At 42.8% G+C, this 27,066-nt stretch overlaps 1 protein-coding gene across 1 annotated transcript in view; it reads left to right on the forward strand.

The window, feature by feature from the left end:
- The window catches only part of FAXC (failed axon connections homolog), a 55,313-nt gene extending 35,870 nt beyond the window's left edge, over window positions 1-19,443 (forward strand). Inside the window, exons 6-7 of the mRNA XM_005871480.2 lie at window positions 7,417-7,533; window positions 18,036-19,443. Of these exons, the coding sequence (XP_005871542.2) occupies window positions 7,417-7,533; window positions 18,036-18,325 (407 nt within the window). The 3' untranslated portion in view covers window positions 18,326-19,443. The remainder of the gene's footprint in view (window positions 1-7,416; window positions 7,534-18,035) is intronic.
- The last annotated feature ends 7,623 nt before the right edge of the window (window positions 19,444-27,066 follow it).

Genomic DNA, 27,066 nt, shown 5'->3' on the forward strand with positions numbered 1-27,066 from the left:
TTTCCTAATCTAGATTTCCTGTGTGCATTTCTCCACAACTGCTGGAAAGTTTTCTAAAATTATAATATATGCCCATAGAGGCTTTGAGTGGAGTTCAGGAGGTGCTCATGAGGACTGAAGTACAGAGAAGCAAGGGCAACCTGTTCCTTGTAGTGGGGAATGTACGTATTTCTGAGTTTCATCATAGGGGGTTTTAAGAGCCAGGATGTCAAAGAGAAGACTGGGAGGAAGAGGTGAGATGATTTGTTTTGATGGTCAGTGGGAAATGGATCAGGATAGTTCATACAAGTTGAAAAAAAAATATTTCTTGTGTGTTCTTTCAGAGAATCTTATAGGAAATTGCAGGACTATCTAATTGCATCCATAATGAACTCTGAGGAGAGATTAAATTTAGGGGCTTCTTCTGTTGCCCCCCTCACCCATTTTTATCTTTTCCCAGAGTGTGAACCAATTGGTGCAGCTAGTAGATGGCAGAAAGTTGTCAAAGTTGATGATTTTAATTCTGAGATTTATTCATAGGACCATGAATAACCTCACATATAAGATACCACCTCCCATCACCATCCCCCCCCCCCCCCCCCCAAAGCTGACCTACTGAATGAATGATGACTTTAGACTATGCTGGGAATATGAACAGGAGCTCTTTAAAGGAAGTGGCCAGTCATATTATTTCCGACAAAGAGAGTTTGATCAGGAGTATAAGAGAGAACAGAAAGGAGATTTTATTTTCTCTGTAGCTTTGGGAGAGTCACATGTACCAAGAGCTTAACGAGTGAGTGTGTTCTTTGAAGGTTGGCTGGCAAGATTACTGTGCCCCGTGCTGTCCTTGGGGGAAGTACTTAAAATCTTTGTTTCTCAATTTTTCTTAAATTCCCATTTAATTAAAGGTGAGAGAAACAATTAGAAATATGAATGGTGTCCACATTAACTTCACGGAAATAATGTTTAAAAATTGCATCCGTGCTCTAGTACAGGAGACTCTATGTAGGTGAAAGACAGAATTACTCTTTGTTTCTTAGACTAACAGAAAATGAGTGCTTGAAAATATGGCTGTTCTCTTTGATTTCTCTCTTGAACTTATATTTTCTAGCAAAGCCAGTCTTTTATCTTTTATATGTACAGAACTTGAAAGTTTAGCTAAATGGTGTAAGTGGAGCTGATAGTGAGCATTAGCCGATGGTGACTAATTCTGGGAACAGAATTCATAATGGAGGAAGCAGATGTGATGCACAGGTTCATTTCTATAGCAATTTTTAGTGTTTGGAAAGAAACTTTTTACCCACTATTCCACAGTGATATATGTGAAAACAAGTAATTAACTTTTACTTAGAAGTATGTTAGTGGAGACTTACTTTCCCAGGAATAGGAAATACGGCCATACATTCTTTGTGTGATTCCAAAGGAAAGAACCGGGATCAATGGTGGAAGTTCTGAGACACATTTTGTCTTAGTATCAGGAGCTATCTAACCATAGAATAGTTTTCCCTGCCCATGAAGTAATGGAGACATTCCTAGTGGGCTGGGGTTGAGGAATGTGGGGTAGGGAAGTGGGAAAAGGGATTTCTACACTGGGAGAGATGTTAGACTGCTTTTGTCCACAGGCAGTACTTGTTCTGATTATTGGTGATGACTATAAAATAATTCCGTAAGTTAGAATAGCACCTTTTTGCTTGCAAAATGCTTTCATATTACTTTAGATATACTAGAGGCCCGATGCACAAAATTCGTGTAAGAAGCTTGGCCCTCGCAGCCCTGGCTTCGTCCGAAAGGATGTCCGGAAGGTTGTTCAACTGTCTGGTCTAATTAGCATATTGCACTTTTATTATTATAGATATTTAAATCCTCACCCAAGGATGTTTCTTGATTTTAGAGAGAGAGAGAGATTGATGTGAGTGAGAAACATTAATTGGTTGCTCCTCCCCCCTCCCCCATATGCACCCCAACCCCAACAGGGGATCGAATCCACAACCTAGGTATGTGCCTTGTCTGGGAATTGAATGGGCAATCTTTTGGTGCATGGGATGATGCTCAACCAATGAGCCACACCAGCCAGGGCTCTAGTGGGACTTTTAAGGCCCACATTGCTCTTTGCTTTTCTCCTCTTTTTCCCTTGGTTCCCCTGCTTACCAAACCCAGCGTGTATCAACTCTGCACCTTGCTTGTTCTCTCAGTTGGGCTTGAATCTTCAGCCATCCCTCAGGGATTCTGATGTATTCTGAGCCCCTCACCTCCCAGGGTTTCTGGTATATTCAGCCTTCATTTGCCCTCACCAGAGGTTCCAGTCCACACTTCCAACCTGGAGACTGACAGGGAGTTGCAGGTACTCAGATATTCCTCAGCTGCTTCTGTTCATCCCTACAGAAGCCAGTGGGGTGGTTCAGCTACTGCTCCTAGGAAAAATGGCCATACATTCTTTGACTTATCGCCCATGCCTGCTTCTTCAGAACCCTTCAGAAGTGCCCTTAATGCTTTGGTTTTGCTAAAATCCTCGGATTGTGAGATCTGGGACCACTGGGAATACCTGGGAGTGCTCAGACTTGAGACTTCAGCTTGGTTTGGCTGTGGTTGGCTGTCGCTAAGCAGTCAAATCTAAATTCAGGTTCCCTCTTAAAAACACTTCCTGCCAAGGCCCTGAAGGCCAAAGCTGAAACAATTTGAGCAACAAAATAAATAATGAGAGGACTGGATTATGAGCCACAGAATAAAATAATTATCCATAAGTGCATACTTAACATAAATAAATAATTGAATACATTAGTAAATGAGTGATGAAGTGAACAGTAGACATTTAATCAATACATGTAGAAGGAATGAGATAGAAAATCTTGATTAGGCAAACACTATGGAAGTAATTGTTTCAGATAACATCCACCAATGGGTGTTAAAAAAAATCAAAGGGCAACGTTTGTGGACAAGCAGGAGATTTATACAGTCTTAAAATATCTCTCCTAAGATTATTAATTGCAAAAGGAAAAATAGTACCATGACAGTGAAGAAACCTCACAGACACTACCTTTATCACATGGTCAAGTTTAACATCTGCAGTGACGAGACATGGACATTATGGACCCTCTGATTTGATGCTCTGAGAAGGTGTATTAGTCAGGGTTCCCAGAGAAACAGACCAATAGACTATATGAAAAAAAATTTAGTATAAAGACTTAGTATAAGGAGTTGGCTCATGCAATTATGGAAGCTGACAGTCCAAAGGTCTGCAGGGTGAGTTGGCAAGCGTGGACCCAGGATGGCTGATGGTGTGGTTTGAGGCAGGAAAAGCCATGTCCCAGTTGGAAAGCAGTCGGGAAGGAGGGGCTCTTTCTTGCTTGGAAGAGAGTCAGCCTTTCTGTTCTAGTCAGACCTTCAACTAATCAGACAAGGCCCACCCACATAAGAGAGGGAAATCTGTTTTACGCAATCTACCACTTAAATGTTCATCTCATCCAAGACACCCTCACAAAAGCATCCAAAATAATGTTTGACCAAATAACTGAGCACTTCATAGCCTAGTCAAGTTGGCAAAAAAAATTAACCACTACAGAAGGGTACAGTAATACTTATCTGGTATTCTCGCCAAAAATACATGACCTAATCTAATCATAAAAAACCTTAGACAAACCCAGATTGGTGAACATTTTACAAAAGAGCTGACCAGTATTCTTTAAAAGTTCAAGGTTATGAAAGAGAAGGGAAGACTGAGCAATTTCATAGGTCGAGGAGAAAGGAGGCATGACAACTAAATGCAATGTGAGCTCATGGACTGGATCCCGGAATGGAAAAGAACATTAGTTGAAAAACTAATAAAATTTGAATGATGTCTATAGTGCAGTTAATAGTATTGTATTAATGTTAATTTCCTAGTTTTGATAAATGTACTGTGGTTATATAAAATGTTAATATTAGCAGAAGGTGGTTGAAGAGTACACGGCAACTCGGCTATTTTTATAACTTTTCTGTGAGTCTAAAATTATTTAAAAATAAAATGTTTTTAAAATGCTACCTGCCATTGGGTACTCTAAGGACTTTTTAGTAACAGGATATTTTTATATTCTTTAAATTTATAAATGTTGTATGTGTATACACATAGACTTTTGTATCTACCATTCACTATTTCCACAAATGATAAATTTCATCAGTTTTGTTTGCTAGCACCTTTTAAAAAATATATTTTTACTGATTTCAGAGAGGAATGGAGAGGGAGAGAAAGATAGAAACATCAATGATGAGAGAGAATCACTGATCGGCTGCTTCCTGCATGCCCCACACTGGGGATTGAGCCCGAAACCCGGGCATATGCCCTGACCGGGAATCGAACTGTGACCTCTTGGTTCATAGGTCGACGCTCAACCACTGAGCCACTCTGGCTGGGCTGTTTGCTAGCACCTTTTAAAAACCCTGAAACTTCTGCTCCCTCTGTATTCTGTATTCCTCATGGTAAAGCATCTTTTTGTAAACATCCACAGCTCAGCCTCCTGTTGCTCCATGGGGTCTTTATCGCTGAGATGATGGCCCACGAGGCATATTAGGCAGAGCAAAGAGCGATGGGCAGGAAGTCAGGGACCTGGTGCCAGCATTCTTAGCCTGGTTCTGTTACCAACTCAGTGTCCTTCCAGTTTTAGTGTTCTGAGGCCAGTGGCAAAGTTGGGCTGAAACCTACATGCGCTAGTTCATGTATGGTTTCAAATTATTATATTTTTTATTATTTTTTTTTATCAACATCCTATGTGTTCCATTTTTAGGTGTCTGAAATTTTTTTTTTTAATCAGTTTTTCCTCTTGTCTTGGATTGTACAGTGGACTTCACAGATTTCTCTCAGCATTGTACCCTGAGACTTTTTAGCAATTTGAGATAATTTCTTTTTCCCTTTGATCAGAAAGAAGTTGTGGCTTCCAGTTGGTGGGCTTCCTTGCATTCAGGCCTTGAATGGGCTGAGCCTGTCACAGCTCCCAAGGGAGCACTGGCTGGCACACCCCTCCTATCCTTGCAGGATGATGGTATAAGAGCTCTAGGCCGGGGTCCTTCTGCCTTCCGCATCACTGATGCAAGCAGGGGTGTGGCTGAGGCACGGAGCCAGCAGGATGCACTATTAAGCAGTAACGGACACTCTTGAGAACAAATTATATACTTGGCTTTTTAAAAACATTTTTAAAAATATGTTTTCATTGATTTCAGAGAGTGGAAGGGAGAGGGAGAGAGAGATAGAAACATCAATGATGAGAGAGAATTATGGACAGCTGCCTCCTGCATGCCCCCTACTGGGGATTGAGCCTGCAACCAGGAATCGAACTGTGACCTCCTGGTTCATGGGTAGATGTTCAACCACTAAGCCACACTGGCCAGGCATATATTTGGCTTTTCTTTGTTCTTGTAGCCTGGGTAGTATTTTCCCCTTGTATTCCCAGTATTTGGGTAGTTAGTTTAGATCCCAGGTAAAGACTCAAATGTTGGATGAGTTGGTTGGCAATGGAAAACACCTAAGGTCTCTAGCATGGACACCTTGCTTGTCCTCACCAGAAAAGACAATTTGGTAGGTTCAGCATATTGTACTAGTGTAGGTTATTCCCTGGTCCCTGTGGAAAATAGAGTAGAAATACATTTTTAAAAATTGCCTCCAGCTCCATATGGTGGCCTTGTTGTTGTTTTAGTTTTTTGAAATCGAGATGTAATTGATGTATATATAATATTGTGCAAGTTGGGACATACACCTTATTGATTCGATATATGTATATATTGCAATGTAATTACTACCGTAGGGTTCACCAGCACCTTTATAATAGCATCAATTTGTTAGATTGCATTCCCCTCCTAGTTTGCCTGTGTGTTGTCATCAGGTATTTAATTTTCTCAGCTTGACACTCAGGGACAGAGAAACAGGCAGATATTTGTAGAGTACAGCATGTAGAGCCATGCCTGACGTGTAGGAAACACTGTATTAGAGTTTGCTAAATAAAAATAAGAAATTACCCTTACTTTCAAAGAGCTCACCATTTAGTTGGAAAGATAAAATGAACAAATGAAAAACAACCAATATATGGTTCAAGAAATTGAGGTTAATTGGCATTAAATGACTTAAAATTCTATAGGGTTGTACGTGTAAAAGTGAGATTTGAACACAGGGCTGTCTGAATTAAAAGCTACTGTTGCCACCAGAAATCTTTGAAGCTGAACCTCATAAGATGATAGTCTTTATCATATGGAGGGAAGTGAGGAGCACATAGGTTTTGGGGGAGCAGAAGAGGGGTAAGTGCAGCATGAGCAGTAGCAAGCATAAAGTGTCCTGGGGACTGTGGGGTGTTCCTTAGATTTACTAGAGAAAGGGAGGCATGTGGAATAAAACTGGAACATGGGTTGGAGGCCGAGTATAATGAGCTTGAATTCATAGTTAAGTTTGGACTTTTACTTTATAACCCATTTTGTAAACCATTAAAGGTATTTGTGAAAGGGAGGGATATGATGAAAGAATGTCTTAGAGAGTTACATTCAGGGGTATGGGATGGACTGGAGATCCAGAGGGGCTATCGTCATGAGAGCTAATGTTTATTGAGTCACCCAGATAGGGTGCTATGTGCTCTATATGCATTATGCCACTTACTCCTCACAGCAGCTCTAAGAAATGGGCACTGTTAATATCATCTCCATTTTCCAGAGGTTTTAAGAGTTTTAAGACCAGGCTCCAACAGTGAACTAGGTGGATCACTTCCACCTGTGCTGCCTCTACATGCTATAGCACCTGACGGTGGCCCAGGAGACAACCTAGGTCAGATGTGATAGTCAGGTGACAAGGCCTGAATTAGGTCAGTAGTGGTGGAAAATGAGAGATGGGAGCAGCAGTGTGAAACTTCCTGTAATTTTATAGCTTTTCTTTATGTAGTGTTTCCCATGGAGCTGGTCTTTAGTGGTGAGAACCTTGCCAAGACCAAGGAGGCTTCATGGAAAACCTTGCCTCCAAACTTCTTAACTAACTTAGGCCTCTTGTTTTCCCCAAGGAAATGTATTAAATTAATAAAGTAAGTGCTGAGTTTGGTGTGCTTGGCTTGGGTTACTATTGAGATGGTTTAAGCAAACTTCCAGGTGTTCTCAAGCTTTAATCACTAGAATTGGAGACGAAGAGGTACCTCCAGGTCTGTGGGTGATCTGTTGTCCTTTTTTTCCACGAACCTCCTCCCTTCTCTGTTTATCTTGACATCTTCCCAGTTACTTCCCTGCTTTGCAATTGTTTGGATTAATATATCACAGAATTGTTCAATGTGTTTTACTTTTGTTTCTCATTTTTTGAAAGAAAGAGGGGTGCATGCATTTTGACTCTGCAAATCTTTTGATTCACAGTTAAATGAGCACATAATGCAAGTGTGCTGAGTGCCGTGTGACCTTGCGGGACAGCACAGGCCAGCAGTGACCTCTCTGTTCTGTCTGCTGCAGGTGATAAGAAGTACATCATGGGGCCCAAGTTCTCCACTCTCGACGCCACCGTCTTTGGACACTTGGCACAGGCAATGTGGACCTTACCTGGGACGAGACCTGAGCGGTTGATCAAAGGCAAGCACTACGAACCTCTTCAGGTTTTGAGAGTTGCTGGGAGGGTGCAGGGTAGGAGTAACACAATGGAGAATTCTAGGCTGATGCCTGGGAGCTTGATGGAGACACCAGGCGGTGGTATCCAGGGCCAGGGTGTTTTCTGTGATCAGCATATGTACGGGTGGAGGAGATACTGGGCTTCTCACCTGCCATCTTGTTCATGTTGTGTTCTGGCAAAGCTGACACAAATCTTGCCATGTCTACACCGGGGCTTTTCTCCCAGCTCCTTACGTATTGACATAACACTTGTTGCTGAAATATGGCTTGAGTTCTGCCTAGTGCCCTTGTTTTGTTGGTCTTCATTATTTTCTTTGGGACGGTGGTAGTTTACCACTTTCTGGTATGTCCACTGTTGCAGCAAGCACAGTGGGCTGATGGACTCACTGCTCCTTTTGTCTCACCTGATTTTAGATTTTTCACATGTAGGTGAAAGTACACTATTCTGTGTCGTTTGAGTTCAAAGCACTCCTTTCTCCTATTTCAGTAGTGTCTGTAGATCAGACAGACAATGAGGAAAGTGTCAATAAATGCTTTGTAAGTCTGGTGCTATGCAAAGTTTTATATTAATACTAGAGGCCCGGTGCACGAATTTGTGCACGGAGGGGGGGGGCTGCGGGAGGTTGGCCAGCTGTGGGGAGGGGAGACCGTGGGACGTTGGCCAGCTGTGGGGGAGGGACCGTGGGAGGTTGGCCACCAGCTCCCAAGGAGGGAGCAGGCCCTTGGCCCCCATGGGAAAGTGGCGCGTCCTCCGCCACCGACCACTGGTTCCCTGTCCCAGCCTGGCCTGAGGCCCCGATGGGGTTGGGAGAGGAGGTGATGGTCCCCAGCCCGGTGTGGAAGGAACAGACGCCAGATGCTGACGTCGCCATCGGTGCCCTGCCACCTCGAAGTTCCCCGCCTTCTCCCCTCCTCCTTCCTTCACCACCATGCCACCACCGCTGCGGGGCAGGCGGCACCTGGAAAAGGGAGAGGATGGGAGCGAGACAAACGCTTGTGTCGAGGGCTGACTTTCAATAGATTGCAGCAAGGGAGCTGCTCTGCTATGTACGAAACCCCAACCCAGAAGCAGGTCTCTACGAATGGCTTAGCACCAGGAGCTGATGGGGGCCAGCCAGCCAGGGGGAGGGGTTGCAGGAGGTTGGCTGTGGGAGTGCCCGATGGGGTTGGGAGAGGAGGTGATGGTCCCCAGCCGGGTGTGGAAGGAACAGACGCCAGACGCTGATGTCGCTGTCGGTGCCCCACCACCGCGCAGTTCTCTGCCTCCACCACTGTGGGGCAGGTGGCACCTGGAAAAGGGAGAGGATGGGAGCGAGATAAACACTTGTGTCGAGGGCTGACTTTCAATAGATCGCAGCAAAGGGAGCTGCTCTGCTATGTACGAAACCCCAACCCAGAAGCAGGTCTCTACGAATGGCTTAGCACCAGGGGCCAGCCATTCAGGGGGAGGGGTCGCGGGAGGTTGGCTGTGGGAGTGCACTGATCACCAGGGGGCAGCTCCTGTGTTGAGCGATGGGGATGGGGTTGGTAGCCAGGAGTAAATTTCATGTTGGCAAGGGGGCAGGAAACATCAGCTTAACTTGGGTTGATGTCAAGGAACCAGATATTGGCGTGTATGTGTGTGTGTGTTTGTGCATGTGGCTTGTGTATGGTGGAGTCGGGTGGTGAGATAAACAAGGTAATGGGGGCCTCTGGGAGAGGCTTCCTTTGCATTGCTGGTGGGAATTGTTTAGAGTCATCTCCAGTTTGAAGCAGTGCCTAAACAAGTGCCTGGGGCTTAGGGATGTGGGGATCAAGGTTCAATATTTAGGTTTGGGGAAGGGGATTGACAAGAGTTAATCAAGGTGTTTATGCTCCAACTGAGCAGGCTGGGCATGTAGATGAGATCACCAGTGCGTAGCATATAGAATGCTCTCAATTATTGTTGGGTGGGTGGAAGGATGGAAGGAACCAAGCAAGGCAGAATTGTACATGAACCTGAGGCAGGCGAGCAGCCATGTCACTCATGTGCATGCCCAGAAGTTCAGACCAGGCTATCGGTAAAAGGAGTCACTCTCCAGATCCTGCTATTGGTGAGGCTTTTAGTTCATTTAGGAGTGTGTTTTATATTTACTCTTAATAGGAGTCACTCTCCAGATTCTGCTATTGGTGAGGCTGGGGCTCCAGGTACGTGGCCAGGCTTGGTTGGAATGGTTCAGGCATTGATGGAAGATCTTTTGGACTTCCGCTGAGTGGGGCTAGGGATAGTATGGATTGATATCAGATTTCCTAAATGATCAGTGTAGAGATGGTCCTTGTGATATGTTGGAACTTATCTACTAGTAATTTGAATGTTGTCATATTGGTGATATTTATAGCTTTTACAATATTAGTTTCCCTTTTTTAATCCGAATTTCCACAGTGGTCTAAAATGTATTGATTCCTTTTAGTTCATTTAGGAGTGTGTTTTATATTTACTCTCATTTCTTGTTACTTTCCACTCCCTCCCTCTGATTCTCTACCACACCACCCTTACACACCCACTAGCACAGCCCCCACATCTACTTACCTCTACACACACGCCCCATACACACTCACTTGTACACATACACTTACACTCCTAGCCAAGCATATTTGCGCATGCGCATGCACAGACACACACCTTATGCATACACACATGCACCTCTCTTGCGGTGACCTGTTAGTCAGAAGCACTCAGGAATCCATCATCAGTGGAATTCTCAGATCCTGTAGTATCCATCCCTTCTTGCAGAAATGAAGCATCTTTTGTAATTTATTTATGACTTGGCCCTTTCCTCTATTACTTTCTGGAAGGACTTGAGGCATTTAGTGTTCTTTTTAGAGGATTGATCAGCCTTTTTGGAGGATTGATTTTGAGTCCTACCCTGAGACACACACATTTGGGGAAATCTTACACCATCATCTGCAGGGGCCTTCTGGCACACAGCTGCATGCACTTCGATTCTTAAAACAAGTTAGTAGCTTTCAGCTCACCCCGGGGATGGGTGTAGCATGCATTATTCAAGTGCAGAGAGTTTCAAATCCCGTCTTAGTCATTAGATTCAGGTCCCTTTCAAACCTTTGGATCCAGGCTACTAACATGCAGGCACACTGCTAATTTGGTCTCAACTTCTTCTCTGTCGTTGTTTTTTCTGTGATGGAGACTTTCCCAAGAAGTAATGAGAGAAAGGAGATGTAGAAACAGTCGAGCCTGGATAATTTAGAACTGGCTCAAACCCCGGAGTGTGAATGGCTTGGGTCAGACAGTGTGCTGCGTTAGCTTTGAAACACCATGTGTGTAAGTGTATAAATATTAGCTTTTTGGTTCTACATATTATTGACAATATGTAGCCATAGAAGCTACTTCTGGAACCTTCTAGATTAATGAGAAATGTTCCTTAATTTAGGTGAGTAAAGGGACAGACTATGAATAATCAGCAATTCTTAAAATATTTATGTATTTGTTTATGTAGCTAGATCTCTGTAGATATAAATATATGAAATATTATTTTCTTAACTGGAGATAATTTAGACAAGATAGGAAAGTTAGAAAGATAAAAAACAACTTGTGACCCCCATCACTCACAGAGAACTGCTATTAACATTGTGGTATATATACTCATCTTATATCAAGTAAATGAATGTCCATATTTTTAAAAATTGAGATCATAATATCAATATAATTATAACCTACAGTTTTTAAATTATCTATGCAAATTGCCAGTTCCCTTGTCATTAAATATTCTTCAAAACAGTATATTTAGTAGTTGTATAATACCCTATGCTATGGCTACATTGTAATGTATGTGATTAATCTTCTTTTTTCTGGACTTGTGGTTTATTTCAAATAAATTTTACTAATATTCTATAGTGAATATTGTATAAATATATACTCCTGCTTATCACTGCCTATTTAATTACATTTCAAGTTGGGGAATTACTGTCTCAAAGGGTATAAGCTCTTGGTCTATATGGCTAAGTTGCTTTCTAGAAAGACTTTAGCAGTTTATATTCTCACAAACATTTGAAAACACTTCAAATTTTGTTCCTCAATTAGGGTTGCATATAATTTATTTTGAAATTTTTGCCATTTTTATAGTCAAAAAAGGATCTTCTCAGTTTTATTATCAGCAACACTCTTAATGAGGAGTCACATTTGATATATTGATCAGAGTATACTTATTAGAGAACTAGAGGCCCGGTGCATGAAAATTCATGCACTGGAGAGGGGTCCCTCAGCCTGGCCTGCCCCCTCTCACAGTCCGGGAGCCCTCAGGGGTGGGAGGCGACCTGGTGATCAGGGGAAGGCGACGCCCCATCACACTTCTGCTGCTGCCACTGCCGGCAGCGCAAGCCTCGGCCGGCCCTCAGCCCTGGGCAGCTGGGGGGCTGAGGGGACTGGGGTTCTCCAGAGGCAGGCACCCTGGAGGGGCTGAGGGGACTGGGTGCCACCATCTTGTGGCTGTGGGCACCGCCATCTTTGAGGGTGGGGCAGTCAATTAGCATATTCCCTCCATATTGGCTGTGGGCGCCGCCATCTTTGAGGGCAGGACAGTCAATTAGCATATTTCCTCCTTATTGGCTGTGGGCTCTGTCATCTTTGCGATGGTGTGAGGGTCAATTAGCATATTCCCGCTTTATTAGATAGGATTGCGGTGGACTTGGGCTCTCTTTAAACAGACACAGAGACTGGAGGACTGCCCAGGAAAGTGAAACGGAAGCAACAGAAGGGAATGGGTTCTGCGATGCCTCTGCTTGCTCTGCAGAGCCATATCCAAACCACACAACCTAAAGCTGGTTTTCTGAATTTGTAAGAAATATAACTCTGTGTTCTAAGAAAAGCCTTGATCAACTCTTTTGCCAGCAGTTATTTATTGCACTTGGACTTTATTTTTTGCTTATTCTCTGACAGGTTAAAAGGTAGGAAAAATGCTGGATATGCTTGAAAAACAAAGGAGTCCTCACTCTTGCTGTGCTCCACCCCGAAGCGTTCAGGAAAGGTTGTTGTGGGGGCATTCAGGTCCCAACAAAGGGCTGGCTCAGAGGACTTGTGTGGGTCTTTGGATTTTGAAATATATGAATTAGCGCCCTTTTGCTTCAAGGAGACGAGGGCAAGGGGCTGTCCTCATTAGGGAGTATCCTCATTAGGGCATTCAAGTTTGCAAAGGACTTTTCTGGGAGGATATCTCAGTGCCCTTCCTGCCCGTGTGACAGAATGCTAACGGGAGCAACCAAGAGCACAGCCAGCACCTTGCACAGGTGTGGAACCGGGCGATGCTGAGCAAATACCTGGAGACCAACTGAGTGTGTGTGGGCACTGGCTCCACGTTTTCCAAATATTTGCTAGTTAATGACCAAGGGCTGGCCAGGTGGTGCTGGGAGGCTGGCAGGCTTCTCCTCACTCGCCCTCCTGCCATGCAGGATTGGCAGCCCGGAGAAACCGAGGCCTGGGTTCTGGGTATGGTTGCCAATCTCTTCAATGTCAAATTGTACAGAATGTTTCTGAATATTAGAGAAATTGGAGTGACATGGGAAAATAAAAGGAGTCACCTTTTTCAAAGAATGGTGGGGCATAGTTCCGTTGGAGAAACTCCCAGGAAGAGCTCTTTACTCTGGGAGTGTGCTCCGGTTAGAGGGCCATTTGGCTTTCTGATGAATATCCTGGCTAGGTGTTTGTGAGTATCACTGATCACCCATTAGTATTTTACTAATTTATTTTATTCATTTTTAAATTTAAAATGTAATACATGATTGTCCCAATAAGTTGAAAAATACAGGTATATTTTCAAAGATTTTTGACCTTCCCTCATCCATATCCAATACCACCCCCCATGGAATAAGCAGTATTAAGGATTTGTAGTCAATCCTCTGTGTCTTTCTTTTTTTTTTTTAATCTACAAACTTATATACATGTATATATATATGCCTGTTTTGATTTGTTTTTACTATTTTAAAACAATGAAATTACATTGTACATATTACTTTATAACTTGATTTTTAACTTAATACACTATCATATCTCTTTAACATTTGTATATTATTCTATAGAATTTATACACCATACTTTATCAATCAATTCCTATTGATGGACACTCAAACTCTTTTCATCTTTCTTATCTTTCTTTTTTTTATTGACACAATTCTGTATTCAACATCCATATACATGTAGCTTTACATACTGATGCTCTTATTTTAGTAGACTAGAGTACTAAAGGTGGTCTGCTATGTACGTTTAAAATTTCAACAGACAACATCAGATTACTTTCCAAGAAAGGTTATAGCAATTTAGACTTCCACGAGCCATGTAGTACAGTGCCTGACCTCTACATTGATGTTCAGACTTTAATATTTACCAGTGGATGAAATTGTTATTTGATTGTTGAGTACACTTTGAAAATGTACTTTTCCTATTGTTTCACAAAGTTTGCATCTTCAATATAGGCATTTATGTTTAGTCATCTCTCTCTCTCCCCCTCTTCCTCTCCCCCTGCCCCCCCCCCCAAACACACACACTACATACAACCTGTTTCTACTGCCAAGTTTTTCTATTCTTTTGGCTGGTAGGCATGTTGAGTGGGTTCACTGATGGAAAATCTGGGCACAGGAAGGATTGGCAAAGAGAGATAAAGGTAGAACTTAATTACAGATTTTTTTTATCAGGATGGGTGTGTGAGCTCCCAGTCCTTGCTTATCAGAGCAAACCCTTTCTTAACTGCATGATAGAATAATCACTTCCTTCATGACAAGTCATTTTGAAGGCAGCATCTTATAATTCTTTGAGACCTCAGAAAGAATTACAGAAAAATATTCTGTGACAGATGGTGCAAAGCTGTTAATTCCCAGGCCAGGCTGTCAGCTCCCCAGTAGAGGGGCAGAGTAGAGTCATAGTGAAGGGCTTGGAGCCTGGGGAATGCTGGAGTTTGAATCCTGGCTCTGCCACTATCTAGAACTTGACCTTAGTCAAGTTAATTAACCTCTCTGTTGCAGTTTTCCCATTACAGATAGGGATAATAATGCTTCTTGCCTCATACAGCATTTTTTCAAGGACTAAGAGAGTCGATATGACTTCAACAAATGAAAAAAGCACATCAAACAGTGCCTGATACACAGTAAGGACTATATATGTATTTGCTATTCTTATTAACTTTTATTATTGACCAGTGAAGTGCTATTAATGTTGCACAGTCATGAAGGCGGCAGGTCTCGGGAAGGAAGATAAAGAAACAGGCTGTAGAAAGAACAGCCACAAAGAAGTGGATAGACTCATGGACGGTGTAGATCCTGTGGCTCTTGTGACCAGATTATGACTTTCTCGCAGCTCCTAGGGAATGCACTTGATTAAAGCAAACAGGGCTGTCCCCAGGGCCTGCTGTGAAGTGACCATACATCATTTGTGGTGTCCCCCCACCACCTCCTTGCTGCTGCCTCCCCATCTTTATCCAACCCTTGGTTACCTGTGACTGGCAGCAATACCTGGTGAGGTGTGTCTCAGGACTGCTTCTTTGAGGGAGAAAACAGGTGAAGGTTTTGCATGTCTTTCCAAAGGGAACAGTGAGGTTGGCTTTTCTGCTTCTGGCTCCTTAGTGTGTACATAAAAATCTTTGAGTAGGGAGCAATCCAAAGTGTGAACTGAGTTATTACACAGTGTGAATTGAGCTATTATGATCTGATAGGACTGAAAATGGTACCCTGGAACCAATACAAGAACATCCTATATAATAAAAGCCTAATATGCAAATAGACCAAACAGTGGAACAGCTGGTGGAACGACCAGTCGCTATGATACACACTGATCACCAGGGGGCAGACACAGGAGCTGCCCCTAGTCTGCAAGCCCCAGGCTGGCCAAGGCAGGTACCAGCAGGGGCCCCCCAATTGCGCTGTCTGTCACCCCACAGATTAGCCCTGATCGCTGGCCAGGCCTAGGGACCCTACCCATGCATGAATTTTGTGCACCGGTCCTCTAGTTGGTTTATAGGCTTCATGAAGCAGGGAGATATGCTTTATTGTGCTTTGTAGGGGATATGTGTTTATTTAAAAGCAGAACAGCAATCAAGATTTGAAAAATTTTGCCCAGTTGGTGTGGCAGCTCAGTGGTTGAGCATCAACCTATGAATCAAGAGATCACTGTTCGATTCCTGGTCAGGGCTCTACCCAGGTTTCAGGCTCGATCCCAGTGTGAGGCGTGCAGGAGGCAGCCGATAGATGATTCTCTCTCATCATTGATGTTTCTTTCTCCCTCTCCCTTCCTCTCTGAAATCAATAAAAAAAAAAATCTAAAAAAAAATTTGAAAAATTTTAATGACATGGGAAAACATTTGCATTAATGCTAACAGGAAGTAACAGTTAAGTAATAATAATAATGCCAATAAATAAATAGGAAAAAATACTGGGGGAAATGACACCAAAAAGTTAATTGTGGTTATCTTGGATTGATAAGATTATAGATCCTTTGTGTTTTCCTTTTTATGATTTATAGTTTCTCTATACATAGTTCTAATTTTCCAAAATGGGAATATGTTATTTTTTGATAGAAAATAAAATAGAGTAGTTATAGACTATAATTAATAGACTATTTATACAGAAACAACCTAATTGGCCTGTGATAGGAGATTGGTAATAACAAAATGAAACTATGGTACATCTGTATAACGAAATACTATGCAATTATCAATTGTGATAATGTGAAATTGAAAGATTTTAATTATATGTTAAGTGGAAAAAAGTAGGATAGGAAACAAAATATATAGTAAATGTCATACAGCAAATGTAAATATATATATAAGTACTATATAAAATTCTGGAAGAATGCAAATGAAAATATTATGGAAAATGGGATTATTGATAATTCTTTTATTTTTTTTGTTTATCTATATTGTCTATTTTTTGCAATAAAATATGGATTACCCACCTACACAATAAGTGAATGTTTATATAACTTTTAAATATATATATTTTAATTTAAATTCTTTATTGTTAAATATATTACATAAGTCTCCTTTTCCCCCCATTGACCTCTCCCCGGCAACCCCCAACCCGCAGCACATGCCCTTCCCCCACCCCTGGGTCTGTGTCCATTGGTTATGCTCATATGCATGCATACAAGTCCTTTGGTTGATCTCTTACCCCTCACTCCCTGCCTTCCCTCATAGGTGAATATATTTTTATTGAGGGAGAGTGAGATAAAAACAGTGATGAGAGAGAATCATAGATCGGGTGCCTCCTGCACAACCTCCTGGGGATCGAGCCCGCAATCCTGGCATGTGCTCTGACCAGGAATCGAACCATGACCTCCTGGTTCATAGGTCGACACTCCACCACTGAGCCATGCTGGTCGAGCTTTATATAACTTTTAAAAAGTAAACATCCTAAGATTATTTTTAGGGCAATGAAGTTCTGTAAGACAGTGACAAATTACATATTTATAAGCAATGTTGCCATCTGGTGGATTAAAGGCAAAAACTCACCCTCTTCCTTCCTCACTTGAAATTAGGAAAGGAAAGCCAAATACTGTGTTGTGTTTCAGACAAATGCCTGGATGATTTTAGCAATTTAACCATGTTCCTTTGATTCATATGGAAAAGAAGTAGTCCAGTCACTGAATGAGAACCCAATTGTTGGTGCTGCTGTGGAATTTAATTTAAAAAATGAAAAAAAATCTACTTTACTCTGGGTACACTCATCCATAGAGACAATTCTGAGTTATCCATTTGACGGGTTATTTAGAGCAAAGTTTCCATCCTAACATAACATTTGTTAACCACTTGGCATAGTGCCCAGCCCGTAATAACTCTACAAATATTTATGGAATGAATGGTTACCTCTGGCTGGTTTAATCCAATTGACAGTTGGTATATTTTCATGGACTATAAATTAATTTACATATGAACCAGTTGAAGCAAACATAAAATAATAAAATGCTTCACAAAGCCAAATGATGGTAGTGTAGCTGCCATTTCAGATAAACTATCCATCCCCAATTTCTCATCACCATAAAACTCACTCCTAAATTTCATCTAGCCCCTCACTGAATTTACCTTTTCCCACTCACCTTTATTATTATGTGTAGAAAGTCTAAACATTTTGACAGTTCCTCTGTGGGGAAATTTTTTTAAAAAGTATTTTTGATTGATTTCAGAGAGGAAGGAGAGGAAGAGAGAGAGAGAGAGAGAGAGAGAGAGAGAGAGAGAGAGAGATCACTGATGAGAGAGAATCATTGATTGCCTGCTTTCTGCATGACCCCTACTGGGGACCTGAGCCCAAAACCCAGGCATGTACCCTGACCGGCAATTGATCTGTGATCTCCTGGTCTATAGGTCGACACTCAGCCATTGAGCCATGCTGGCCAGGCTTGAAAACATTTTTAATGTCTACCCCGCCCCATTCTCCCACATTCCCCAGAAAGCCCAGCGCGGGCAGATTGCTGCCCCTGAGAACTAACCCTGGCTGTCCTTGCCGCCCTGCAGGTGAGCTCATCAACCTGGCCATGTACTGCGAGAGGATCCGGAGGAAGTTCTGGCCCGAGTGGCACCACGATGACGACAACACCATCTACGAGTCGGAGGAGAGTAGCGAGGGCAGCAAGACCCACACCCCTCTGCTGGATTTCAGCCTGTACTCAAGGACAGAGACCTTCGAGGACGAGGGAGCAGAGAACAGCTTTTCCAGAACCCCAGACACGGATTTCACTGGACACTCGCTCTTTGATTCCGACGTGGACATGGACGACTACACAGAGCACGAGCCGTGCAAGTGACACAGCCTCGCGGGCCCTTCCTGCTGGAGCTGCCGCTGCCTGGGTCGGTCTGGGTGCCCAGGTAGAAATCCACCGGAGCCGGAGGAGGTCTCCGTGCCTGGCACCCTTCTCACAAGCGACTGGACGAGAGCAGCCTTATTTCTCTTTTGTACACACAAAACACAGAACCGTTCAGATGGCTCCATTGCAAACAAACAGGCAAACAAACAAACAAAATGTCAGCATGGTTCCTGAAATCCATTTTTGTTTTCATTAGAAAACTAATATTGTGAGGTAGACCAGGTGCAAGGGCAGGTTTTCCTCCGATGGTGTATGTGGATCCTCTCCAACCTGAGGGCTTCGTTGTGAGATGAATTCTTGAACATCCCCCATCCACCAGGGTTTGAAGGAATGAGAGATGTCATCAGAAGAAAAATGTAGGAGATGAATGTCCTGTGCCTGTATTTTATGTGTGTATATTGTATGTTGAGGTATAAGTCAAATAAAATCCATAGATATTCAGTGAACACCTACTATGTGCAAAGCACTGTGCTAGGTGCTAATCAATATATGTTGTATCCTAAGCCCTGCCAGGGACCAGCTGTGTGATTTTGGGCAAGTCTCTTAATTCTTGTGTGCCTCATTCCCCCCACCTGTGAAGTGGGGATAACAATGCTCTCCACCTACCTACCTCACAGGGGTGTTGTGAGGATTCATGGGTTCCTTGTGGCGCTTTAAACCTCTTGGAAGAGGTGTGACATAAACACAACATTTTATTCTTTATTGTGCTCTTCATACATTTGAAGATTTGAGGGCAAAGGAATTCCACATCCAGGCAGTAGCCACTGCAGTCCCTCCAAAAAGCCGGTCAGATGAAACACACAAAGGCTCAGCCAGGACTCTGTCGTCATGTCTCTTGGTGCCCTTGCTTGAATTGAAATCTTTTGTTGAAAGAAAAACTTGGACGTATTTTTACAAATTATCAACAGCTACAGATGGCCTTTAATTATGTCTATTTGCAGAAACGTCTTCCTTCCATTGCCTGAACGCACCTGGGATGTGCCCTTTGCTGATTCCTGAGTGTTAAGTAGTTTGATTTATTTGGCGGGAATAAAGTTCAGGAATATGGGCTTAATAGAGGAGAAGGGGAAAGCATTTGATTGATTTTTGGAAGCAGAAGCTAGCCAACTTGTGATATCTGTTTGAAAACAAACCTTGCAAGAGGTATTGAAAAGGGGAAGGAGGAAGAGGATCATGTTACTAGCATCAAAGCACTTTGTGCAGTGTAGACTCTATGCAGTTTTATTAATGCAACTCTTCTGGTGTGCTCAGTCGTTGCCCTGTGAGAGGAAGGCAGTGCTGAGGACAAATTTTAATGTTTCTTAGGGATCTCCCATTCATTCCCTCCCGTACTCCCACCCTCCCCTGAGAGCCCATGAACTCTGTATTTACTGAGGCCCTTTATCTCGGAGGACACAGTTTTTGTTGATTTAAAACATTTCCCATGAAATTTGGGGTGAAGATCCTGGGGTGGCAGCCATGGATGTGGGCTAATAGAGTCAGTGTTAAGATTTGCAGCTGGAAACTAAACAGCTTTGCTTCTGATCATAACCGACTGGCGAGGTAAGGACTATTCATTATGGGGTGGAAGAGGCACTTCTTGAAAGACAGCAATTTCTTCTGAGAAGTTCATGTACTTTACTTCAAAAAGACTCTATGAATATAGCTTTTGCAAAAACAATCCTCAAATACTGAGGATGCACAGAGAGATAAAGGGGGCGAGTTTTTGAAGCTGTTTACCATTTAAGCAACTGTGTAGGGCAAGCATGTCAAACTCGCGGCCCACGGGCCAACATGTCTCGTTTATTTGGTCCGTGTTAGCCTTTGAGTTTGACATGCTTGACTTAGGGGATATGGAACAAGGAAGAAATGTTGCGATACCCTAAGTTAGAAATTCTTATTCTACAGATAACTTTGTTGTTCATATCTTATTAAAATGATTCATTTTTGAGAGGACTGTTTGATGCCTAATGAGAATGTGGTGCTAAAGATAGGAATGTATAAGCCTATTTTTTTTTTTTTTTTGGTCTCCAGTATCATTTGGGAGGTCTGTTTGCCTCTCTTTTCTCTAGCAAGTGTGTCAAACGGCATACTGGAGGCAGTTCTGTGTGACAAGGGAAGTTCCTGTCCTGAAAATGTGAATGTGATGAACGTGGACTGTGGACCTGGCTCCACCAAGACTCACCCTTTCTCCACCCACAGCTGGAAAGACTTGTGTTTGAAATTTTGTCTATAATTTATGCTTCCTGTATAGCACTGTTTGATGTATCTTCAATCCAAGAATGATTAAGTTACGAGTCTGTAGGTTCACATATGTTCTTTATTGTGTTGTACTTGGAGAGCAAGTACATGGAGAGCCAACATTCAGAGTGAAGTTATGACAGTTGAGTCTATCCGGGTACCTCCCATAGGAGCTTGAATGGACATTGTACCCGGAGGCTTGGGTGCTGCCCTGGCAGCTCATGACTGGGTCATCAACATTTTGTAGGTGTAACTTGATTTGGAATCCTAGAAGGCCCCCCCCTCCCCCCGTATGTTATGGCAATGAAATGACCAAGACAAAATCGCTGTGGTGGGGAATGACTTACGCAGTCTTTATTGGGAGGGCTTTAATTTTACGTGGTTCATTCTTAAGCTATGCAGATTTGAAGTGTTTTCCAATTTGATGAACAGGTGCTATTTATTACAAAAATTAACATAAAAAATTAGGGGACATTTTGGTCATCTGGCTCAGTTGTTCAACTTCTGTGTTTCTTTTTACTGGAAGGTAACTTAAGGAAGTGGCTCTTCGATGCTAACATGGTGTTGGTTGGACAGAAGGCCCAGAGGCCACCAGTCTTGTGTCACCTCTCATTGTGAACATACATTCTGCCTCTCTATCCGCTTCTCTTCGCCCTCCCTGTCCCGACTCATCAGGATGAATGAGCAGCAGTAGTATGTTTTGTATGAATCAGAGTAGATACAAGGACAATATAAGTTTATTGCAGAATTGAACTATATTCTTAGAGTTTAACACTTTGTTGTTGTAACATAATGAATTGTGAATGGTGACATTGCCAAGGCCACGGGCTACCCAGAAGACTGATCGCAGACTTACAGCAACTGGGCTGTGAATCACCACAGCTGTCTAGTCCTCAGGTGAGCCCTGCCTATGGGTACTGGGGTAGGAGGATATGCTGGAGTTAAAGAAAGGAAGTGTTAAGGATTAGCCTCATGGGTCTTGCTTGGATTATTTGAGAGTGACTGTCGGATCGTAGAAATGTATAGCTAGGCTGTGGATTATCTCAAAAGCCCCTTACAAGAGAGCCTGAGGGCATTATTGGCTCAGTGTCACAAATATTTATTTGCAGGGCAGGACCAGAAACAGGTCTTTCACCTTGCCTTTGGTGGTTGTTGGTGTTAACCACTTTGACTTGATTTCCTTTTAAATACACGCTCTCTGAGAGATCACTCCTAGATGTCCCTAGAACCAGCTCATCCCAGCCTCTTAGAGAGTGCTGGGATTCCTCCTCCCTTGTTCCCAGGTCTGTTCAACCTGGTCCAGACCAATTCAAGAGACCTTTCTTCAGGATCCATGCTGTGCAAGGCACCGCTAGGCTCTGTGAATGATACCAAGATGGACACCCACGTCACCAGCACTCCTCATTCTTTGTTATGTATCTTTTAAAGCATCCACACCCATATGCTCACCACCCACTGAACACCTGCCCTGTCCTGGCCCTGAGATGCACCCTGGATTTAGATAGTGAACAGAACAGACATGGCACCTTCATTTCAGGGCATCCTCTTCCAGGTAGACCTCTGCAATAGCCTCTTTTACATGCTTGGCCGCTTCCCTGATCCAGTCCCCCTATCACCACCAGGTCAATCTTTGTAAAAAGCTCTGGCCCTCGTGGGGTGCCGTACTGCTTCAGGATGAGGGTCACTCCTTAGGGCCTGGTATGCTCACCTCTTTTTTTGGTTGTTGTTCATCCTCACCTGAGGATATTTTTCTATTGATCTTTTAGAGAGAGTGGAAGAAGAGGGAAAGGGAGAGAAACATTGATGTGAGAAAAACACATTGATTGGTTGCCTCCTGCACACGCCCTGACCAGGCCTAGGGCCGGGGAGGAGCCTGCAACCAAGGTACATGCCCTTGACCGGAATCGAACCCAGGACCCTTTGATCCGTAGGCCGACTCTCTATCCACTGAGACAAACTGGTGAGGGCCTCACCTCTTTATTCACCTTGTCTCCTGGGGCCCCTTCCTGTAAGCCATCCAGGTTGGCTCATTTGCTGTGGCCTGAACATGCCTTGTGTGCCCCCACTCTGTGCCTCTGTCCATGCCAGTCCCTCTCATGAAATGCCTGCCCTTCCTCTCCACTGGCCCAACTCATGCCCACTTGTCAAGGCCCAGCTTCATTGGTTATGCAAGAAGGCGTCTCAGCTCACAATCTAGAAACACAACACTCATTTCCTTCCCGGAGGCTCATGGGAAAGGTATGCTCAGGAAAGGGCCCCAGGCTAGGAAGTAGTGCTTTCAAAGGAATGTTGTATCATGACTCCCTCGGTAACCTAATGAAAGTCCTACACCCTTTTCCCAGAAAAATACACGTGAGTAAATATATACAATTTACATATAAGTTTAGGAGATTCAGAAACCTTTTTAAATTACCTGTGGATTTCTTAAGGGGTTCATGGACCCCAGTTGAAGAAGCTTTCTTCTAGAGAGTTTTTAAACTTGTTGTTAGTGTTCATCTTTCTTGCCTTAAACATATCCAGAGAGGAGAAAAATAGGAATGGGATAAGCAAGCAAAAGTCATCTCACCCTGGCCCATGGTGCTCAGTGGGTAGAGCATCGGCCCATGCACCCCGAGGGGTCGAGGTTCCATCCCTGATCAAGGGCATGTACCTGGGTTGTGGGTTTGATCCTTGGCCCTGGTTGGGGTGCATGCAGGAGGCAGCTAATTGATGTGTCTCTCTGGCATCAATGTTTCTCTCCCCTCCCCCTCCCCCTCTCTAAATATCAATGGGGGGAAAAATCCTCAGGTGAGGATTAACAAAAAAATAAAAAAAGTAATCTCTATTATTATTCCCATTGATTATGTTCTGAGTGATAAGGAGGGAAGGAGGAAAAGTTGGCTTACATTAATTGAGAGAATATGTTTTGACAAATTAGGCATTTTGAAAGTGACAGGATTTTGTTGTCACCATTGTCATGTATCTTTTAACCATCCAAAAAGGTCTACTTATCAAAATCAGTTCAGGGCCAGGTGAGCTTCATTCTGCATGGGCAGGCTGACTGGCCTGGGGCTGAGATGGAGGGAAACGGCTGGATTTTTCCTTACAGGAAAAAGGTCTGCACATGCAGGTTTTCCTGTATTCATTTGCCCATCCATCCATTCATTCATTCATTCATAGAACAATTGTTGAGTGTATTTTCAAAAAAAGGATGATGACTTAATTTCCTTCATCTCCTCCTCCTCCTCCTCCTCCTCCTCCCCACTCCTCTCCTCTTTTCCCTCTTCCTTTTTCTTCTTTCTTTTTCCTCCTTCCTTCTTTTTCTTCTTTTTCACAGGATGAAGTTATTTTTTGTTGCTCCTGACTATGACCCAGGTTGTTCTCTTTTACATGCAGTGCTATTTAAGTTAAATAAGAACTGATGGTAATACATTCAACGACAAATACATCTGAGTCTAAATGCTGAACTCTGGCCACCCAGCTTAGCAGGTCTAGGGGTCAATTGCATGGGATGTGGAGTGCTTGGCTTTAATTCCATTGCTTCCAGTGGTCTGGGTGAAACTCCAAGTTCAAAAGGGTCCTTGGTGAGTGGGACAGGAGGTGCCTCTTGCCTGCAGAACTCCTGCCAGTGCCAGGATTTTTGATATTTGAATTCTTCACCAGAAATTTAGGAGGCAGCCACATATGGGCCATGCCCCTTAGAGGTGGTTACAGAGAATACTGAAAAGCAGCTTGAAGGAAAGCTGATTTGGGGCTGACGGTGACCACCTCAATCATTCTGGCTCTTGCCGAAGCAGAGAACTTGTCCCCAAACCAAAGCTCTCTGAAACTGCTACTGGCTGGACCATGACACATTAAGACGCTCAGATTTCAAAAGGACTGACTGTTGCCCCAGATTGTAAATTTGTACACAAATAAAGGGGATCATTGCAACAATAAAACAAATAACTTATGGATGTGGTCTAGCCAGTACCAACCCTCCCTGTCATTCCAGTGGGGAAACAAGTTACCCAGAGCGAAAGATTGATACAGTGCTTTGGTGTTCTGTACACAATGAAATATTTCAGCAATGAACTTGATGTCCTTTTTGAATATTTAAAAATTGCTGCTGTCCCTAATTATAGCTTTAAATATTTTTGAAGCAATTTAATCATTGTAGAGCAATATATATTTATGATAATAGTTAATTTATGAAAAGTAGTGTTACTGTGGCTGATTCACCTCCCATCCCCCATTGGCAAGCATTTTTTTTTTTTTACTTTGTGGCTCTGCAATTGAGTAACTTTTATTTATTAATAACATTTAACACCCCCTCCCTTTTTTTAGTATTTTTAAAAATTCCCCCATGGCTTTGAAAACAGTAGGATTCACCTCCTGAATTGCCATGTTAATTAGCATTGGCTAAACAGATAGCAAAGGGAACATAATATAATTGCCCACTGGAGGGCTAGAGAAGAGAAATGCTTTGGATATTTACTACCTCCCTCCTCTTAAAAAAACAAAAAACAAACAACAATCTATGGCCTTTTCCCCTCTAACAGTTGTTCAGAATTGGAAGATTTCTCATACTAGCACTGTCCCTCAACAAGATCTCACATCTGGCTTATTAAAATATACACCATGTCCAAATAGTTATATTTTTGTCTTTAACAAGTTATATCTGAATTTTTTTTTTCAGCAATAAAGCTAAAGACAGTGCTCAAAATTTTGAGGGATTTCTGCTTCATTAGGGGCGACATGTTTGTGTGACTCTTGTCAAAGTGATTTTACTTCAAGTAATCAGTCTCATGGGATTATGCTTATTGTAAACATATGTTTTTCCCTGTGATCTGCATCACGCAGGGTGTCTGACAGCTCAAATGTTGATGAAGAAGGTGATGGCTTCTTGATAGTGACGGTTGGGAAGATGAGGATCCCAGTCTTTCACTTGGTTGTGTTCAAATTTCACTGCGTAGACGGAGACAAAGAAAATGACACAACCAGATGGTGTCGCTGGGCTAGAGGTGTGTCAGGCACACTGAAGTTTTTTAGACGGTGACATCCTACTAAAGGGCAGGTTGTAAATACAAAAACAAATGCAATCTTAGGAAGGATGGTCTATGGATATGCAGGTGGCTGGTGCAGGGAGCATTGAAGCAACCTGATCTTTGTCTTGTTTATATCCTCATGCTCCCAGATTGTCACACCTGAAGCGACTCCCGGGAACCAGGGGAGCAGCTGAGTGGCCTGCCCCCGAGTGTTCACTCCTGTGGAACTTCCTCCTAGTCTTCACAAATGTTTGTGGCATATAGTTTCCATCTTATAAATATAAAATGTACAGAGCACTGTAGATTTGTTATATAGAAAACCTTTAAAATGTTTGGAGATATCCCAAGTCATCCCTAGGTAGGCAGTGGTCTCCTTGTGCTCACTCACCTCATCAGTAAAACTCCCTGAGCATGTCCCTCCACATAGTTATTTATAAACACACACGCTGCTCCTATTGCTGTACTGAGATATTGTGTACACTGAAAGCCACGGCGAACACAGAAATTTACACAGAATATTCTCCTGTTCTCTGCCCTAGAGTTTAGAGAAAGAGGCAGGACAAGCACGTAGGTAGCACCTTGAAGGCTGCAACTGACTAAAGAGTGTGGATGTAACATTTGTGGCAAAGTGGGTGTAAAGTAAACGTGGATGCATGCTTTTAGTTCAGGCATTTCTTTATTATTTTTACTTAAAACAGGCATTTGTGGTTAGGAGAAGAGAAGCGTGAATAATTAGGTGTTGCCTTTACAAGATCTCATTTTAATTCTGTTTTTGGGGATCACTTGTTCTAGAATGTCTTGAAAATTCCTGAAAGATTTCACAATCCACTGATTTAAGCAAAACAAGAAAAGAAAGGAGGGGGGAAAACAAATAATGCAAATGCAGGATGTATTGCCTGAGAACTTGAGCGCCAATGTGAAAAACATTTGGATAATCCCTGGTCATCATCATCTCATTGTTATGTCTGTTTTCTGTTTGTTTATAATCTCGTGTCCTCAAATGTGTAGGAGATGGACAGATTTATTTTCTGATCTCTGAGGCAGAGGGACCACTGCAGGTGTACTTGGAACCCATATTTCAGCGGCTTGTGGGTGGGTGGGTGGACGCTGCCCAGAAACATTGACCTGTGCCATCTGTTTCACAAACACAATGACTAGCATCTGGCTGAAGGAGGGCCTCATGTGGAGGCAGCATTCCGGGATTTGTTTCTGGACCATGAGTTCCTTTAGCACAGTTATTGTTAGTATTTATAAAGCCATACCTAAACTTGTACACTTGATTGTGAGATAGATTTGAACTGTGCACTCTGTTGATTACTGTATATAGATGTGGAAATTCTGTATATTTGGTCTTAATGTTGTATGTATTTGATGTGCAGATGATAACTAATGGATATGAAATAGCTTTCTGTGAATGTCTTTATTCCAATTCACTTCTCTTTTGCAAATTTGAAT

Source organism: Myotis brandtii, unplaced genomic scaffold (genome assembly GCF_000412655.1).
Source record: "Myotis brandtii unplaced genomic scaffold, ASM41265v1 scaffold343, whole genome shotgun sequence".
Taxonomy (NCBI): Eukaryota; Metazoa; Chordata; class Mammalia; order Chiroptera; family Vespertilionidae; genus Myotis; species Myotis brandtii.